The 17878-nt window shown below is 45.0% G+C and overlaps 3 protein-coding genes across 3 annotated transcripts; 2 read left to right on the top strand and 1 right to left on the bottom strand.

The window, feature by feature from the left end:
• The first annotated feature begins 4218 nt into the window (after positions 1-4218).
• On the top strand, positions 4219-5673 carry LOC125533867 (uncharacterized). Its single transcript, XM_048697200.2, has one exon. It carries the CDS (start codon positions 4323-4325, stop codon positions 5517-5519), a length of 1197 nt encoding a protein of 398 aa, XP_048553157.2. The 5' UTR covers positions 4219-4322; the 3' UTR covers positions 5520-5673.
• Positions 5674-7378: 1705 nt separating this feature from the next.
• On the bottom strand, positions 7379-10713 carry LOC125533878 (Pectinacetylesterase family protein). Its single transcript, XM_048697211.2, has 12 exons — positions 10431-10713; positions 10083-10295; positions 9512-9591; positions 9303-9389; positions 9006-9130; positions 8859-8919; positions 8698-8754; positions 8522-8599; positions 8341-8446; positions 8097-8242; positions 7899-8009; positions 7379-7793 (listed from the first exon to the last, which is right to left on the bottom strand). Exons 1-12 carry the CDS (start codon positions 10567-10569, stop codon positions 7782-7784), a joined length of 1215 nt encoding a protein of 404 aa, XP_048553168.2. The 5' UTR covers positions 10570-10713; the 3' UTR covers positions 7379-7781.
• A 1636-nt stretch (positions 10714-12349) lies between these two features.
• On the top strand, positions 12350-16574 carry LOC125513037 (uncharacterized). Its single transcript, XM_048678087.2, has 3 exons — positions 12350-12506; positions 13122-14969; positions 15719-16574. Exons 2-3 carry the CDS (start codon positions 13131-13133, stop codon positions 16040-16042), a joined length of 2163 nt encoding a protein of 720 aa, XP_048534044.2. The 5' UTR covers positions 12350-12506; positions 13122-13130; the 3' UTR covers positions 16043-16574.
• The last annotated feature ends 1304 nt before the right edge of the window (positions 16575-17878 follow it).

Below are 17878 nucleotides of genomic sequence, written 5' to 3' on the forward strand. Positions count from 1 at the left end.
ATCACATCATTCTTCTAATGATGTGATCCCGTTATCAATGACATCCAATGTCCATGGTCAGGAAACCGTAACCATCTATTGATCAACGAGCTAGTCAACTAGAGGCTTACTAGGGACATGGTGTTGTCTATGTATCCACACATGTATCTGAGTTTCCTATCAATACAATTCTAGCATGGATAAAAAACGATTATCATGAACAAGGAAATATAATAATAACTAATTTATTATTGCCTCTAGGGCATATTTCCAACAAACACTACACTTAGGAATTGAATACCTAAATGTAGCCACTCACGAAAAGAATACCTTAATTATTAGCCGCGCGGCGACCTCCACCCAGCAGACAAACAAGCGCGATACGGCGGCACGCCAAGACAACAGAGTCGAGGAGCAAACCTTAGTGCGGTTGCCGCCTGAAGTTTGACCTCCACTATCCCGCCATCGACCGAGATGGATGTGCTCGAATCACGCCACCGCTGACCTCGATGGTTGAGCTCCTCCTATCTCCCGCCGTAGAACGAGGATTGACCTCCTATGACGCCGCCACCGCCCACCGACCGAGGATTGACCTCTTCTCTAGTAGCCGCTGCCTAGGCCCCCGCCGCCATCTCTATATGTAGAGCGGCTGTTTTTTATGGATATCCGTGGAGCGGCTGTTTACACGGTATCTCACCGTAACTCAATGGACAGGGTAGTACATCACATACGGTTATGTAACGGCAGCCGTGTCTAACCTACGTTGTCTTCTCACACGGTTTGGTGCGAAAATCGTGTGTGACGTTGTAATACCTAACACAAACAACATGTACAAACAGTGTGCCGTATATATACAACATATATATAGTGCCATTTGTAGTTCCCGACCGTTAGCTTATCTCCACAGTTTCCCCATTTCCCCCCAAATCCCTACATAGCCTCCAAATTCCCTCGTGTGGCGCTGACATTGGGGGAATGCAGGCGAGTGGTGCTGATGGTTTTGGTGCGGCTACTCCTGCTCGTATCACCGCCATGACAGCGGTCACCGCCGAGCACTTGCCTAAGGTCATCAGAAGGCAGGTGTACTATGGATCCGAATCGTCATGTCAAGTTCCAATCTAGCCCAATCTTTTCTACCATGTCCAAAGTATGGCTCCTTGCTGAATCTATCCTGAATGACCCCCCCCCCTAGGAAAGCGATCTACCGCCGGATCCGGAGCTTGACTCCAGACTCCCGCAACACGAGTTCGACTCCGAGTTTTGCGCCACCGAGAAGTACCAAAAGCTGAGTTGTGTGCACGGATACACTCCCGCTCGACGTGTATGCACGGAGGGATTCGACATTGGCAGGCGGTTTCTCAGTTGCCCCTTAGATGTTAGTGCTAATTAAGTTTATCATTTTACTTCAGTTAATGCCACCGCTCATCCAGAATACTATTTAACTTTGGCAGGGATATGAGGCTTGTGCCTTTGTTAACTGGCTGGATGAAGAATGGCATGGCAGGGATCGGAGTGTTATCACCAAGCTCGCAGAAGATAACGTAAAGCTGGAGAAGAAACTGACTGATCTGGAATGTACAATCAGTACGATGAAGCAACAGATGAAAGCAAGAGACAAGAAGGAACTAGCATGTGTAGTTGTGGTTGTCGCATTAGCCATGTTCTATGCGCTGTTTGCAATGATGATTAGGGGTTTTGTTTGACATTATTGCTAAAGCACATCTAGATGTGCTCTAAGTAATGCACATCTAGGTCCTATATATGCCATTGATGTTACGCGAAGATTTGTGTAGATATTTTTCTTTGTCTTTTTTCTTTTCCTTTCTAGTTTGATTATTACTGGCTTTATCAATAAGAAGAGCTCATTGTATTGCTTGCCAATGTCCTACTCCGTTCGTACCGGTACCGGTGCATAATCCCAAACTCGTTCCTTGTTTTTGTCCCGGAAAAGGAAACCAGCCAAATAGCCAATAGGAGTCATGCGCAACACCGGGAATTTGGAGCGACTGGATACAAATAATTACGGTTGATTATATCAGCGGTTAGATAATACGTCAAACCCAGCTTCAATCCCCGCTTCAATTGGCAGTTCCTCTTCTCTGGATACCCCGCTTAAGTCTCCACCATCTTCATCGTCCCCGGTAGGCCGCGCTACACACTGGCACACACACTCTGCAGCCATGTCGAGCGATAGCGAGGACGACAGTTCGGCCAGCAGTCTGGCGCCCGATGATAGGTCAACATCGGAATCATCCTGCTCGTCTTCCATGAGTCCAGCGTCGAGCCCAGACCTTGATTATATCCGATTCATGGAAGGGACGCCGCCTCCGGAGTCGTCTGACGACAACCAGACGGACGAGGAGTCGTAGGAGGACGACGATGATGAGGAGGAGGAATGGTCGAACAAGGAGGAGGACGACGACGATAGCAACGACGATGACGACGGCGGCGGTGATGAAAAGCCAACGGTCAGCAGCAAGAAGCGTCCTTTCCAAGACGATGTCGCGGGGCCATCCAACAAGAACAACAAGAAGAAGAAGGACTAAATTAAGCAGACTGTATATATCTTTGTTTATCCTGTCAATCTCATCGCAGACGGTTAGTAATATGTATTCGACAGAGATCTTCTACATTATCGCCAACAGGTTGGTTTGTTGAACTGTGTGCCCTGACGCGGGTATCACACACATCTTTGTTACGCCGAATCGTTTGTGTTCACCTCACTCATCACAAACGGTTCATTGGAGTGAATTGTATGCCGTATATCGCACACACCTTGATCTGGCTGCCCGTTTATGTTGTTCTGTCTCATCGCAAACAGTTCGTACAGATCAACCGTATGCCCCTCATCGCACACGCAACTATAATCTGAACCGTGTTTGATGTATCATTCATTGCAAACGTTTTGCAACATTTCTGATGGTTTTCGTACAGCACCGTTTGCGATTATTGCATCGCACACAGTTTCTCGAAAGGTCTCCGGTCGTAGTGTCGCGTTAGCAGCATCCTGCAATAGTGATGAGATGCTTGATCACCTTGGCGAGAGAGGCGTAGACCAATCTATCCACTTACGTGCTTGGATCATCTTCACAACTGGTAAGGAATCAAATTCAATTGCAATTGGGGAGTCACATCTCTGAAGAGCAAAAGATAACCCCCCCCATACAAGCACAACGTTCATCTTCAAGAGCCTTACGACACAAGAATAATTGTTTGTAAACTGAAGACACCATTCCTCCAGAGTTGTTCCTCATAACCATACCTGCTCCCGTAGTTCCTTCCGAGACAAAAGCTCCATTACATTCAACTTCAGGCAACCTTTCACTGGTAGGTACCATTTGGGACTATCATCATGTTTAATCACAAGAGGTTCCTTGTGTGCGGACGCATGTGAGGATTCAGGGTGGTGATCAGAAAAGATTACCGCTCCTTTAATAGGATCGGTTGTAGAGTTTAACTTCACCACAGTCAGTGACTCGAGGTAGCTAAATAAGAACGTTTGTGATATTTATAGTGGTGGCGCGGGTTTTTCATGCACCACTTCATTTCGATTATGCCTAAACAGTCACCAGCCTATCAATACGAACCAAAAGGTTCAAGGACCAAAGAAGCCATGCTCTAACTGTATGTTGGACATCAACAAGAGCACATGTAATCTCCATACTTCAGACATTTTCAACCACAAAGACACAACCATAAATCATCTACATAATGCATGAAAAGCATTCTCTGGTTCCAAATCACAAACTGGACATGTGCTTGAAACCTCCATCCCTCTCAAATGTTTGTTTTGCCATGTAGTTAACGAATATGTAGCAACTCTTCAAGCAAAATTTTGAATTGTTGGTGGGGCATAGCTCACCAAATCAGTATGATCATCGTTTATCGGGGTTATGTAACATTACCCCTGTTTCAATGAAAGGAGGGCGCTCAACCATTGGATGACATCAGGGCTGACGGGTCGCGAGCAATTTTTGAGATATACTGTACTTTGTTTTGGACGCAAATGAGAACCGAAAACGCTCATAATTGGTTTCCCCCTATGTTTTGCTACTACGAATTGCAGAGATTTAAATCAAATTATGGCATCAATCACTGGGAACCGAAAGCTGAAGCTGAAGACGCGGCAGGCGATAGGATGCATTAACTGGTAAATATTCTGGATCAATACTAGTAAGATTTTCTTTAAACAAGCCCAAATCTGACGAAATAAATCCGATGCATTTATGGGCATTGCGGCGCCAGATCATACATAAATCGTTGCGGCGCGTGCGCTTCCCGGAGACCAATCGATCGATCGATCGAGCCAACCAACCAGCCAACCGGCCCGCCTCTTGCGTTGCATGGGTCGCTCGCCTCGACGACGCCGGGCAATGGCGGCGGCGCCTCGCGATCCGGGGAAAAACCCTAGGGGGGTCCTCCCCGGCGACCGCATCTTCGCCTCGGTGGCCCCCTACATCACCTTCGCCGACCACCTCCGCCTCCGCCTCGTCTGCCGCGCGTGGCGCTTCTTCTCCCGCCGCCTCGGCCGCCGCCCGCCGCCCTTCCCGTGGCTCATGCTCCCGGAGCCGGCCTCCGCCTCGCAGTCCGCGCCCGCGCCGGCCAACGTGCGCCGCCAGTTCTACGACATCCCCGGGGGGCGGCCCTACGCGTACGATGTCCCGGGGGAGGGCTACCATCGCTGCGTCGCGTCCTCCGCCTGCGGGTGGCTCGTGTTCGTCTCCCTGGACGCGCCGCGCCGCCTCGTCCTCGCCAACCCGGTCGCCGGCGCGCGGCTGGTCCTGTCCTGGCCGTTCAAGGAGAAGAACGCCGAAGGGCGATTCCACGCCGCGCTCACGTCGTCGCCGGCTGACCGCCGGGCGTGCTTCCTCATCCTCGCCACGGACAGGCTCGTCGCCTACTGCCACCCCGGCCAGCAGGACCAGGGGTGGCTCACCCTGCGCGCCCCGGGGTTCCGCTACGACCCGGCCGCCAGCGACATGGTCACCGTCGGCGCCATGGTGTACCTGGTCGACGGCAGGAGGAAGGTCTGGCGCGCGGACCTCGCGGACCCGGAGCCCAAGGTGGAGCGCCGGAACACGGCGTGCCAGCTCCCGTTCGGCGAGAGCAGCATGCGCCACTACCTCGTGGAGTCGCTCCGGCACGTCCACCTCGTGCTCGCGGACGAGCACAACGCGCGCGTCGCGCTCTTCAGGCTGGACTGGGACAAGAAGGTATGGACGCAGGACCGCGTGCCCGGGGACCGTGTCCTGCTTTTGGGCCGCGGGTGCTCGGCCTCTGTGCCGGCGGCGTCGGGCCGGCCGCCTGGCATGCTGTTGTTCGCGCACCAGCCGTCGTTGAGTCTCGTTGACGTGGGCGGTTGTGGCGCTGGGCTCGCGTGGTTCTGGGCGGAATCGTGGGTGGATGACGGCTCGGATAATATGCTGGTGCTGAAGAAGAAGATGCACCACCGGCAAGGCGAGTTCACCGCTGGTGACTCGTTCTGGTTCTTCCCGGCCATCGATCCGGATGAAAGGGCTATGGTTGCATCGCAGGCCTAGCTAGTTGGAACATGAATTTCTTGCTTTTGGTAGGCTGGTTTGAACCTCAATTACTGGACTAAGATATAGTGTAGAACCATGGGTTCTGTGAAAGCTGCATCTTATTTCTGTTCGTTTTGTCTGAAGAAAATAGTAGTCCTAAAAGTTGCAGATATCTGAAAGCTCTGGTTCTGCATCCTGTTCCTATATGATTCAAACGTGTTGCGATGCAACCAGCAATATATAAACGTAAGCAATCATTTATCGACAAATGTTGATTGCACCATACCGGGGTGCGATGCGTGGCCATATACACGAAACGGTGAATTTTTTCATAATTCATTTTCAGCTTTGATTCATAATATATCATTCTAATTTTAGAGGATTATATTTCTTTTTGAAGGAAATATTTTAGAGGATTATACCTTTTCCTTCAAAATAGAGGATTATATTTCCTAGGAAGTTTTCATGTGTAGCTTGCTTGGAGTGGAGAATTGTAAACCATAGACAGTTTTTTTTTGTCTGTTTTTGCGGGTCAAACCATAGACAGTTTTCTTATACTCCACTTTACTTGCAATTTTAAAGGAAAAAAATTCCATTCAGCCCAAATCATGCAAAATTTCACAACAACAACAATGGCATGTGCCATGAAATCCAATTTCCTAGTCCTATCATTTTAAGAACCAAAGAGGTGCACTTACAATGTAATAACATAGGATCCTTAGTTTGATGGAGTCTTTCCTGTTTTGATTGGAATCGGCTTTGTTCTCATTTCCGAAACACCTAAATCCCCTATTTATATCATCGCAGAAGAATGGTAGGCCATATCCATTAACTGTTTTCTTTACTATAATTGCCATAATGGTATTTAAATTGACGGAATTTTAGAATCATTGGTAAAATTATCTAAATAATCATGTGACATTTCTGCCTAAATACTCCCTACAATTATTTAAATTGATGCACTTTTAAATCAGCTGGGATGTTTGAAGTAGAGTGATTCCCCCTGATGGAGTGCATCAAACAGTTGGGTGTTTGGGTCGGTGATATTTTACTCCGTAACTAGATTAAACGGTGAAACATACTGTTAGTTCTTGATTGGATCGGCTGGTCTGTAGTCATAAAACTTGACATCAGGTGTATCCGCAATAGTACTAAAGATGAACTCGTATTTATGATTGAATTTGTAATAACTTGAACTGGGTTCTGTCAAAGATGAAAACAGATGACTCTGCCTTTGTTATATTCACATCCTGTACACTAACCTGAGCAGAGTGGTGGGCATAACCTCTGGCCCTTCGGGCTCATTCATCAGACAGTGGTGATTGATAACCCACTGTCCGCTGATCCTCAAGACTAGATCCTTTTCCAGTGTCCCATGTGGCCAAGCAAACAACACATCTAGAACGGCACGAACCATTGGTAAAATTTGTCTAAAAAAGCATGTGATATGTGTCTGAATACTATGTATATTTACTAAATAAGGAAAAGGGGGTGGGGGGCCAAGGCCCTCCCTTGCTCTAATGTTAGAATATGTTATGGAATTTGTTATTTTCTTGTTGATTTTCGGTTCTTCCATCAGCTATTCTTCTTGGGCTTTTTATTGCTCTTTTTTGTGTTCTCAGGTGTTGGTACAGGCCTATTTGTCCTCTGCATGCTTTGCTTTTCTTGGCAGCCCTTCTTGGGTATAGGCCGTATTGCAATCAACCAGGGTCCAGTTCAATCCATCAAGAATTTTAAAACCCGCTAAGTAGTTTTTGGCAGGTTTTGACATACATACATACATGCTCCTTCCATTCGGAAATACTTGTCCTAGAAATGGTTGTATCTAGACTTATTTTAGTTATAGATTCATTCATTTTATCCATTTCTAGGACAAGTATTTTCGGACGGAGGGAGTGCATGTGAAATATTTACATTTCTCTCTCAAAGAAAGAGTTGAATCGCTGACATACACGGGGAACAAATGCATACAGTTGTTGGTTTATGATTGGCTAAAAAAAGATGAATACCGATTGAAATTCAGTCAACTGTTAAATAGACAGTCCCAATATCAAAGAATGATTTTTAAAGAAAATGGACCAAAGAAAGCAAATGTAGAGACATGGAAATGATGGATTTGAACCCGAAACATGATACCTCCATGCTGGGCATCCAAGCTATTTCTTCTATATATTTGTAGTATATATGATGAACTTAGCAATACACAGTAAAATTTTGCCAATATTTCTTGTATTGAGTTGAAGAACACTATGAACCAACCTACACAACACATTGTATCCACTAGATGCCGACCTGCAAAATATCATGGGAAAATATGAACAGATATACCCTGCATAGATAGACCCCAAACTCAAACACCCACCCTTGCATGTGCACTTGCATTTCCCATTAACTTACCTGATTAGATGGTATAATGTTGTGACAAGTTGAGTCGCAGGGATATGCGCAGTCGATTTCTTGGGCAGCACCCCTTTCAAAGTACCAATCACCGACTAGCTCTGCAATTGTCTGAAACTCCAAAATGATTTTCATGAAAACACCATGCATCACTAAAAGGCCACAAGCATACAACTTAACCTCATCAATTATTAGTACCTCATTGTCCAGTGTTGGGGAATTCGGCGCAAACCATGTGTCCTGCAGCTCGCTCTGGCAATGTGCAAAGCAAGAATTGATGAACATGCCCATCTCCGGCTCACCTTCAAACGGTTTGAGTGCTGTTAACATTGCACTTCTTAGGCCTGCAGACAAATTCCTCAAGACAGTAACTCAATGAAGAACTTTACACCCGCTCGTTTGATACATGTAGCGAAGATTTGTATAAAGCACTGATTGTAACCTTGGAGAGTTGCAATTTGTGATGTGCTGCATGCACTGGGGTCCGCCTTACAGCGACTCCAGTGACCCCTAGGATCAGACGAAGGAGGCACAAAGATGTGATGGAACTGCCAAAAATTGATAATATTTTTACTAGTGGTCAGCTGGTGAAAAATATTGACTGGTACAACGTATTCCATTACCTGATATACATCGTACGCTGAATTTAAGATGAAATATGGGGTTTTAATGTTTTGAAGTGCATATTGAGGGAAAAAACACTGCACAGGAGGGGTGGAAAGTATGATCAGTAAAACTCAAGTGCCCATAATGTGGTTCAATGCTCTGAAAGGATAGTAGGAACGAAAAGAGATCTGACCAGATAAGGACTGAGTGTTGAATTTAGACAGTCTTTGTTCAAATTCTTCTCAGCTCCCTACATCAAAATTAAGAAAATAAAATCAAAACATACTTGAAAAAACTCTCAAATATCTTAAGCCAAATCAGTGTGTAAAGAGAAGGTTTACTGATGCAAATAACCTGCAGAGCAACTAGGCTGCTAAAGAAAGGTCTAATGCTGTTGTTGCCGGAAATGTCATCCCTGAAAAATGACATAAGTTTAACACATTTGACCAAAAGCTCAACCTTCCAAAAGTAAACTCATTGATCGATTAGTTCCAGCGTTACACATCAAGGAAAAACCCCGCGTCGCTCATGCATTTCACCGTGGCGACGCCCCCGAGAAGCTCCCCGAGGTCGTCGCAGTGGAAGAATGTAGCTAGGCCTCCTGCTGAGCATCCTGAGAGCAGCACCTGTTGGATTCAGATTTGCTCAAAACCATGATCGACTTAACAATTACACAACTACATGTCTTGTAGAGTGATTTGTGCTACTAACTGAAACTCCACCACTAAGTAAAAGCCTAGCATTAGTGAAAAACACGCAGAAAGTATATAGACTAGTGCTGATGAGATCTGCAGAAACCTTTTTGGCTTTGGCGAGGCCTTTGGTGAGGAGATCGGCGATGATAGCATCCCATATCCTCTGACCTCTCATGTAGATGACTGAAGACTGCATATGTCGGGGCGACAAACAGTACAAATAGTGAGCAAACGGAGTTCAGTTGAATGCGAGCAGCAACTCGTTTACATATGCAGTTCACAATATGATTTTAACTTTTTAAGAGTACGTACGCCATTTGTGAACTCCGAATCGCCCGCGAAGGATCCGCCGTCGCAGTACCGCAGCTTCACCCGATTCCAGTTGTAAAAATCTGCTCGAATTGTCAAAAAGAAAAATCTTTAGTAGTGACGAGAACTGATCTGAAACTCTGAATTCCTTTGACCAGAAGTTGTGGCAGTGGCCTGATGCAGATGTGGGGTTCATCATCACCCTTGTAGGACCATGAGCTTGAATTCGCCATGGGCCTGGATGTGTTAAAGCGAAACTGTTGGCGCTACCTACCGGATTATGGTGATTGTTGACTGGCCGCAACCTTTTTGCAAAAGCACAAGACAGTACCACCATCACCATGCATGAACGGAGACATGCACGTGCTCTGCTGTGCTGATCATCATCGACGACTTGGCGTAAAAGGTACGTACGTACGTGCGAGGAAATCAAAGAATGCACGGGGAAAATGTTTCTCCAATTAATCAAACCCGTGTTCGTTGCTTGCAAAAAGTATTATGAAACAGCGCGTTTCTGCTGAAGAAACTGAAAGGGAGCTGTAACTGAAGAGAACCAGCAAGACGATTGCGGTACCTGGGTTCCTGGCCGGATCGTTGCTGAGCACGCCGGAGAAGACCTCGAGCTTGCTCATGAGCCGGGTGGAGCCTCGCCGCGTGCCGGCTCGTGCGGCGCAGGACGGCGCGTCGTTGCACCAGCCGCCGCCCTCGAACTGGAGCAGCCAGCCGCGGGCGCCCGCGCCGGAGCCGCGGTGGAGGTGGTACGCCGGCGGGCTCCCGTCGAGGCACACTGCAATCGAACGGCAGTTCACACGCGCACCATTAGTTGGCATCCCCGTATGCTTTTAGGCAGAGCAGGGCAATGTGCGGCCGGATGAACGCAGGGGAAAGAAAAGAGGATTGATTAAAGGCGTCGCGGACTTGCCTGCCCCCGTGGACGCGGCGCCCGGGACGAGAGTCATGCCCACCACCAGCCTCTTCTCATGGCCCGCCGCCGCCGCAGCCGCAGCAGCAGCAGCGACGACGACGGCAGCTGCCCACGTCCAGAGCCGCCGCCGGTCCATGTTGGTCGACCGCGGCACGGCACGCGCTGGGAAGAGATATCAAGGACGGGGGGAGAGGAGGCGCGGCAGGAGGAAGAAACTTGCGGGACCTGGACTGTCCGTGTCTGGCGCCTCCAGCCAGTCCAGGGATGTCGGAAAATAATTCTATGAGACCAGAGATTAGATGCTTTGTGATTTATGAATGTCACGTGTTATTCATCAGAACAGGTTTTATCTGTTAACCGTGAGACTTGATCTCATATAATTTTTTTACAGGATGTTCGCCTCGTGTGCGCTGTGCATGTCACTGTGTCTGTATATGTAGAGGTTGGATGGCGAGATGGCAACGGCGACGGCCAGAATGCACCAGATGACGATGGGTGCGGATGATCTCATCGGCGTTCGTCGGGGTGGAATGGTTGATTTTCCTGCCAATTGTGTGCGTGCAATGTCCGTTAATATTAGACAAGATATTAATTATATTTATTACTACCTCCGTTTCTAAATATAAATGTTTTTAGAGATTTTACTATGACTACATACAAAGCAAAATGAGTGAATCTACACTCGAAAATATGTCTATATACATTCGTATGTAGTTTGTAATGAAATCTCTAAAAAGAGTTATATTTAGGAACGGAGGGAGTATAATATTAGGCAAGATATAAACTACTCTCTCCATCCTAAAATAAACTCTTGTCTTAGATTTGTCTAGATACTAATCTAAGACAAGAATTTTGGGATGGAGGAAGTAATATTTTTGAACTTCGGTGACTTTATTTAACTAATAGTCATATCCTTCACAATAAGCGGTATCAAGAAATCAATAGTAGTTAGGGTATAATTCTTTGGCTAATGTTGATGTTGGTATTAGATATGATGATAATTGCATGCGTTTCATCGTGATATAAATATTTTAGTACGTTATCCCGCAATTTATCTGCACATATTAATGTAATTGTGTAAATAAATGTTTGCCAAATTCTCTCCATGTTATACTTATCTAAATATATTTTATAATTTTTTTGCAATCATTTATTGGCTTCCAAAGAAAAGACAAGTTTATGGCAAGTCAGGTAAATATGTGACAATTACGATGATTTTTATGAAATGATGCTCAGAAAAAGGATGAAAGGTTGGACGAAACACTCCGTCTGGAAAAAAAGGAACGCTATTCTTTTTTAAGTACTTATTATTAAAAAAATACAGAGAATATTAATCATTAAGGGTGCTAAATGTGTTTTGTGCAAAACAGGAGTAACGCTAAACACTGGAGCAACATAGACTATTGGATAGATATTGTGAGATCTGTTTTTTTTAGAATTAGATGAGATTTGTTGAATCTCCGTAACTTGTTTTACTTATATTGGTATATAGTTTTTTGAGAAATTTTATATTGGTATTTATTTTAGCAACATTTATGTTTGTATACACTCTCTTCCTCTTAAAATAAGTGTCTTAATTTTATATCAAATTTAATATTAAAGTCGAGACACTTATTTTAGCAACATTTATGTTTGTATACACTCTCTTTGTCTTACAAAGTTGTATTATTTTTTTCTTGAGAACAAGTTGCATTAAAGTTGAGACACTTATTTTGAGACGGAGGGAGTAGATAAAAGAGATGGTACATGGGCCTTTTGCCGCCACAGAGACCTCGGGCTGGTCTGACACATGCCTACAAGATGTGTGCCACCGGCCCAGCGGAGCAGCCCAGAACGCCGAAGCTCCGCCGCGGATCGCTCTTTACGCTCTAGTCCCCCTACCTCTATCTATTTCACAATCGTCCCTAGCGGCGAAGGCGCAAAATAAGATTTGGGAATCTCCATTTCATTTTCGTGAGCCGCCAAGAATATTTCCCTCACTCACACGAGACAGATGCGCGAGGACTGACGGACCAGTAAAGTCCACTGCCTCTTCTGCCGCGCCGGTCTGCTCCCCGTCGGCTCCGCTCCAAGGTGAGTAATGGCATTTCTCGATCCCTTTCCGGTTGATTCATACGGCGGTCCTCTGCGACGCTTGCGGCCGCGGCGGCGGCTGGCTGTAGATTTGGGCGGCGGGACTTGGCCGCAAGGTTGGACTTTTTAGGAGGAACTAATGGCGAGCAGGTTTGCCGATGCGTTTCTTCAAGAAGTGCGGCTCGGATTTGGTGCAGATGGGAGGAGAGGGGTTCCTTTTCTGCTGACCTCGTCCTGGGATTCGATTCCCATCTGCGAGGGTTCATCCTTTCCTCGAATGGTTTAGCTGATTCAGTGATAATGTGCTGTGTGATCCGAGAGTAGATTTAGATTTGTTTTTTGTTATTTTAGTGTTGTGCTGTTCCTCTTGAAACCTAGGTATTGAAGTAGTATGTGAACGAATGGAAACTCTTCCTTCTTTTGGAAATGGATATGACCTATTTTTCTTGGACGGATTTGATGCATAGGATGGGCGTAGTTTTAAGCTTGTAAAATGGTTCCCTCTGCCAAACCTGATACAAACTATGGTTATGGTTTTTTTTTTGGATAAAAGCTGATGCTACTGTCATCTTTTCTCTCTTCTGATGCGAGCACTGTATTATGGTTTTAATGCAGGTTTCCTACATGGGGAACCGTTCTCGGCCCAGTGTAGCTAAGGAAACCATGGAACCAATTGATGAGGAAACAGAGAGTCCTAGCAGGGCAGCACAACTGAAATGCCCGGATAGAAACTCAGGCGAAATGCACCTCAACCGGTTCCCAAATTTTCATTGCAAGAGTCTGCCTTCAAGACGCCGTGAGGAAAACCCAGAAGATAGCATCATTCATAGTCGTGGTTCTATGTACCAGAGCTCCAGTGATGTCAGCAGACTAAGGAAACTCCAAGAGGGGAGGAGGAAATTAGACTCTATATATGAAAGAGATGCGTTTATGTCATTTGGGACCGTCGATTCGTCCTCTCAGCCTAGCACAAGTGGAGCTTACTTGGTTCCGCAACGGAGCGGTTCATGCAAGTTGAGGTCTTCTATGAACATAACTCGTGGATTTAATCAAGATGCCAGGGAGCTTGTGGATATTTCATCGCATGAGGTTCCCAGTGACAACTTGAGGCTTGGAAGGCCACGCAAGGACTGCAATTTGTTAAAGGATGATGTAAGAGACAGGTTCCCGGGGTTATCGCTCAAAGAAGACAATGCCACGTGTCCCGCCGCAAGTGCTGCTCCTCATTTGCTAGAAAGCAGCAGTAGCAAAGGTACAATGTCAAATTGCCAACCTCCTGTTGGCCTTCATCCTGATAGGAGTAACCATGGCACAATAGATTCAGTGAGTAATCTCCCCAAGTCCTTGTCAGCTAAGGTGGGTGTTTTTGATGCTACATGTCCATCAGAAAGTGTTCATGGTGTCGATGGCAACAAAAAAGCTCGATCTAGTGCGTTTAAGAAAATTTTGGATCCTTTCATGAAGTCCAAATCTCTGAGGAATCCCTCCCACATGGTAATGGAAGATGCAAAATGTGGTAATCCACCAGTTAGAGGAAAAGATAGTGCACTGCGCAAATCTTTGTTGAGTGGTATCTCAAGATCTGACCAAACTCCCACACCTAAATGCCAGACGAGTGGGGAAGCCCGGCCTATCACAGTTACTTCATCGCCGACTCATTTGCATGCTGTTCTTAAACTGGATCATGACAATGGCGCTTTTGGTTTTGAGTTCTGTACCAAGGGTCCAGAAGAATCCATTTACGCTAGCACTTGGAAATCCGGGAACGAACTGAATTGGATTTACACTTTCCATAGTGTTGGCAAGCGATCAAGTACCGTGGGAAGGACCTCCAAGGATAGGCATGGGTGGCTGCCTCCAATTGTTGGCCAGATGCATGTGTCTTCCTATCTGTACTCTGAAGTTGAAGAAGATGGTATTTTAAATAACTCAGCCACTAGCGAGTTTGTTTTGTATGACATTGCTCATGCACGACGGAGCTCTGCTGTTGATAGAGTTCAGCGTCCAGATTCCACTCAACCACCATTCTGCAATGTTGTTAAGAATTCAATCTCTAGGGAGTCTCTAGAGAGAAATAATCAGATGGAGCGGCAAAATACTGCAAGGAATAACTCAGATGCATCGGTATCTTGTCTTTGGTCCCAAGAAGATCTTCATCCTCATTTGGAGGTTGCAGCTGTTGTAGTCCAAGTGCCGTTTCATAAAACCCGGTCCCTCGAATTGAAAACTGGATCATCACCAGGTACAGTTAAAGTGGTTACAGCAGGCGGAGCACACGGGTTACCAAGGGATGATGAGACCAGTCCATCACCGTTACTTAACCGTCTAAAGAGTGGGGGAAGGTGTGACTGCGGTGGATGGGACATGTCTTGCCCAATCGTTGTCCTTGAAAATGCATATGATAGTTATTGGGTCGATTCTGTGATGAATGAAAGCAAGCATCGCATGGAGCTATTTGTTAAGGTATATTTTGTATGTTGAGACACATCTCGTGTTTGATTATTACCACCTGTCTGCATTTACTCACAGTGAGTAATAATTAAATTGGTTCAAAATATGATTCCCCCCAACTTCATTAGCAGATCAAAAGAAATTTTCCTATATGATAATTGAAATGCATTGTTGCTTGTTTCCCACTTAAAAGCTATATCCCCGTTTTAGTTATACTTGCGCTAATTAACAGTTGCACTAATTAAAACTTCTTTTTGACGAATGCACTAGTTAACATTATATTCAACTAAATGTAATATTTCATTTGTGTAATTCAGCTGTTGAAGCAAACAACAATGCATTTCAACTAAATGTAGGGCTCTTTTGATTTAAAGGATTTTCGTAGAAACTTTGGAGGATTAGAATCCTTAGGAATTTTTCCTATATTAGTTATTTGATTCGTAGGATTGAATCCCACAGGAGTTTTTCCTAACGATTTCTTTGTACTACTTCCCATAGGATTTCTAGCATCCACTCAAACCTCTTCAAAAGAATCCTTTGTTTTTCCTATGATGCAATCAAACAAACAAAATCCTGTAGGCCCTAGTATTTCAATTCTATGTTTTTCCTATTCCCACGCTTTTAGAATCCTATGAATCAAAGAGGCGCTAGTATTTCAACAACAATGCACTAGTTAAAACTTCTTTTTGACAGATGCACTAGTTAACATCATATTCAACTAAATGTAGTATTTCATTTGTGTACTCCAACTGTTGAAGCAGGGTAACCAGGAAGTTCTCCCTGCCCTTTCCATGAAAGTCGATGGGAAAGGAGAGTTCTCAGTGGATTTCCATGCACGATTGTCGGCGCTGCAGGCATTCTCAGTCTGCATATCTTTGCTTCACTGTTCTGAAGCTTCTCCAACCATTGGTATAGAGAAATTCAAGCACAAGCTGTATTCCAGTTCAATGAAAATGCTCCTCAAAGAAGAAGTGAAGCAGTTAATAGGATCAGTAACAGGAAAAGAGAAGAAGAAAGTGAAGAGGAGGAAAGGAAAAACTCCGGTGGTCAATGGCCCTCCGTTCTCACCCATGGGAAGAGTATAGCAGTATTTTTGCCATCATGTTCATCGTTCAACATTGGGGTTGATCATGCTCTTTTTGTTTTCTAAGATCAAAAAGGAATTTTTATCTTGTTTTTCCTTTTCACAGGAGGGCTAGTTGTCTTGTCCATAAGGATAGAAGCATCATGCAGCTGTTCATAAAGATGCAAGCATCATGTAGTTTTCTAGCAGTAGCCTTTTGTATTAGCAAGCTAGGATTAGGAAGGCCATAACAGCTGTTGCAATTCTCAAGAGAAGAAAGTTTTGTAGGACATACCTTCTTCCAGGCGTCAAGAAGATAGATGTACCGGATCTTGACCACTGCTCTTGTATACAACGTCGCTCTCCTTTTGGACTGCAGCCTCAAGGTCATATACACACATGCTAACATTAGTACAGGTAGAAGCAAATATTGTTCCTTCAGCATGTACCTGAATAATCCATTGCTTCCCTCCAGCAATTTTGAACTTGTGCATGCTTTTGAACTACATGGAATTGGCAACATATATCATGACCAAAACGCGCGTATGTAGTTTCAGTGTTCAGTTTCTGTATATTGGTTGGTGTCTTGGTGCATCTGCTGCAAGTTCAAGTTGTAGGTGCTTGCTGTTTTTTTCTTCCTTTTTACTGCACCATATAGGAAGGAGCTTGCACAAATGCAGAAGATTGACATTTGTTCAGTCAAATCTTGGGTGCTAGCCCGCCATCCTAGTAGGGTCATGCAGACAATCTGGACCCTGAGTAAATATGCTCAAAGTTGTCAAGATGTATAGCGTAGACATGTTGAATTTTGATCTCAGCCTGACTTTTCTTGTAAGCACGAGGAGGCTGAGCTGCCGAACTTGTGGCTTTGATGAGGTTGTATCTGCAAAATGTGGCTGTCATCTGCTCACCTGCACCTGCAGAGTGCAGGCAAAGATGGGTTATCAGCTGGCAGGAGCAGGGTTTGGACCCATCCCTAGGCCATTTTCTGTGTGTATTCTGTGAGTGTCATGTGACTCAGATATCCACCGTGCTTCTTGCTGTTGCCACATTTACTAATTACTACTCCCTCCGATCTAAAATACTTGTCATTAAAATGAATAAAAGAAGATGTATTTTAATTCTAGATACATCTCTTTCTGTTTATTTTGATGACAAATATGTTTAGACGGAGGGAGTATTCACTTTGTTTTCATCTCATGTAGAGCTGGAATTACTCGCTCTAGCACAAAAAATAGTAGTCGAAAATCTAGAAGAGAAACTTATACTTTACTTTGAAAAAAACTTTTGGATCCCAGGCTCTAGTGGGCCGGATTTTTGAAGAACCAAATATTTCTAAATTTTCTTTTGACATGGATGTGTATATACTTTTTTTTGCGGGCTATATACTTATAATTTTTTTATATGGCTGGAAAAGGATTTTTTTTAACAAGGGTCACCCCTCCGATTTCCATTAAGAGAAACCAACTGGTCTTAGTTATTACTGACGAAGCTATGTACCTAGGGTAGGGTCATACGCCTGACCTAGACACCCTCCCCTAGGACATCACCCTAAAGTCAGAATCATTCAAGGGATACATACCATCATCCACTCAACTAGAAACGTTCCACTCGGAAGACTCTATGTCACTTGACCATAGCAATGATCACTCGACAAACAGAAGATCGAAAGCCACTCTAAACAGCAACGGTCGGGCGTTTACTCTGTAGACTTAATGATCATTTATGTCACTTTATTACTAGCGTTACCTGAAACGCCCCATCTTTATGTATCTTAAATCCTTTGTAATTGAGGGCGGGAGGGGTCCGGCAAACTCTATATAAGCCACCCCCCTCCTCAGGGACAAGGGTTCGCACC

The sequence above is a fragment of the Triticum urartu genome, chromosome 1A (assembly GCF_056163025.1).
Source record: "Triticum urartu cultivar PI428250 chromosome 1A, HENAU_Tu73, whole genome shotgun sequence".
NCBI lineage: Eukaryota > Viridiplantae > Streptophyta > Magnoliopsida > Poales > Poaceae > Triticum > Triticum urartu.

Bases quoted from the DNA above. Each gene is read 5' to 3' on its own strand.
- LOC125533867 (XM_048697200.2), top strand. From the start codon at position 4,323: ATGGGTCGCTCGCCTCGACGACGCCGGGCAATGGCGGCGGCGCCTCGC.
- LOC125533878 (XM_048697211.2), bottom strand. From the start codon at position 10,569: ATGGACCGGCGGCGGCTCTGGACGTGGGCAGCTGCCGTCGTCGTCGCT. The intron at 9,131-9,302 runs GTTTCTGCAGAT...TGAATCCAACAG, and splicing joins GCCTCGCCAAAGCCAAAAAG to GTGCTGCTCTCAGGATGCTC. The intron at 8,447-8,521 runs GTAATGGAATAC...AATTTTTGGCAG, and splicing joins CAGCGTACGATGTATATCAG to TTCCATCACATCTTTGTGCC.
- LOC125513037 (XM_048678087.2), top strand. From the start codon at position 13,131: ATGGGGAACCGTTCTCGGCCCAGTGTAGCTAAGGAAACCATGGAACCA. The intron at 14,970-15,718 runs GTATATTTTGTA...CTGTTGAAGCAG, and splicing joins GCATGGAGCTATTTGTTAAG to GGTAACCAGGAAGTTCTCCC.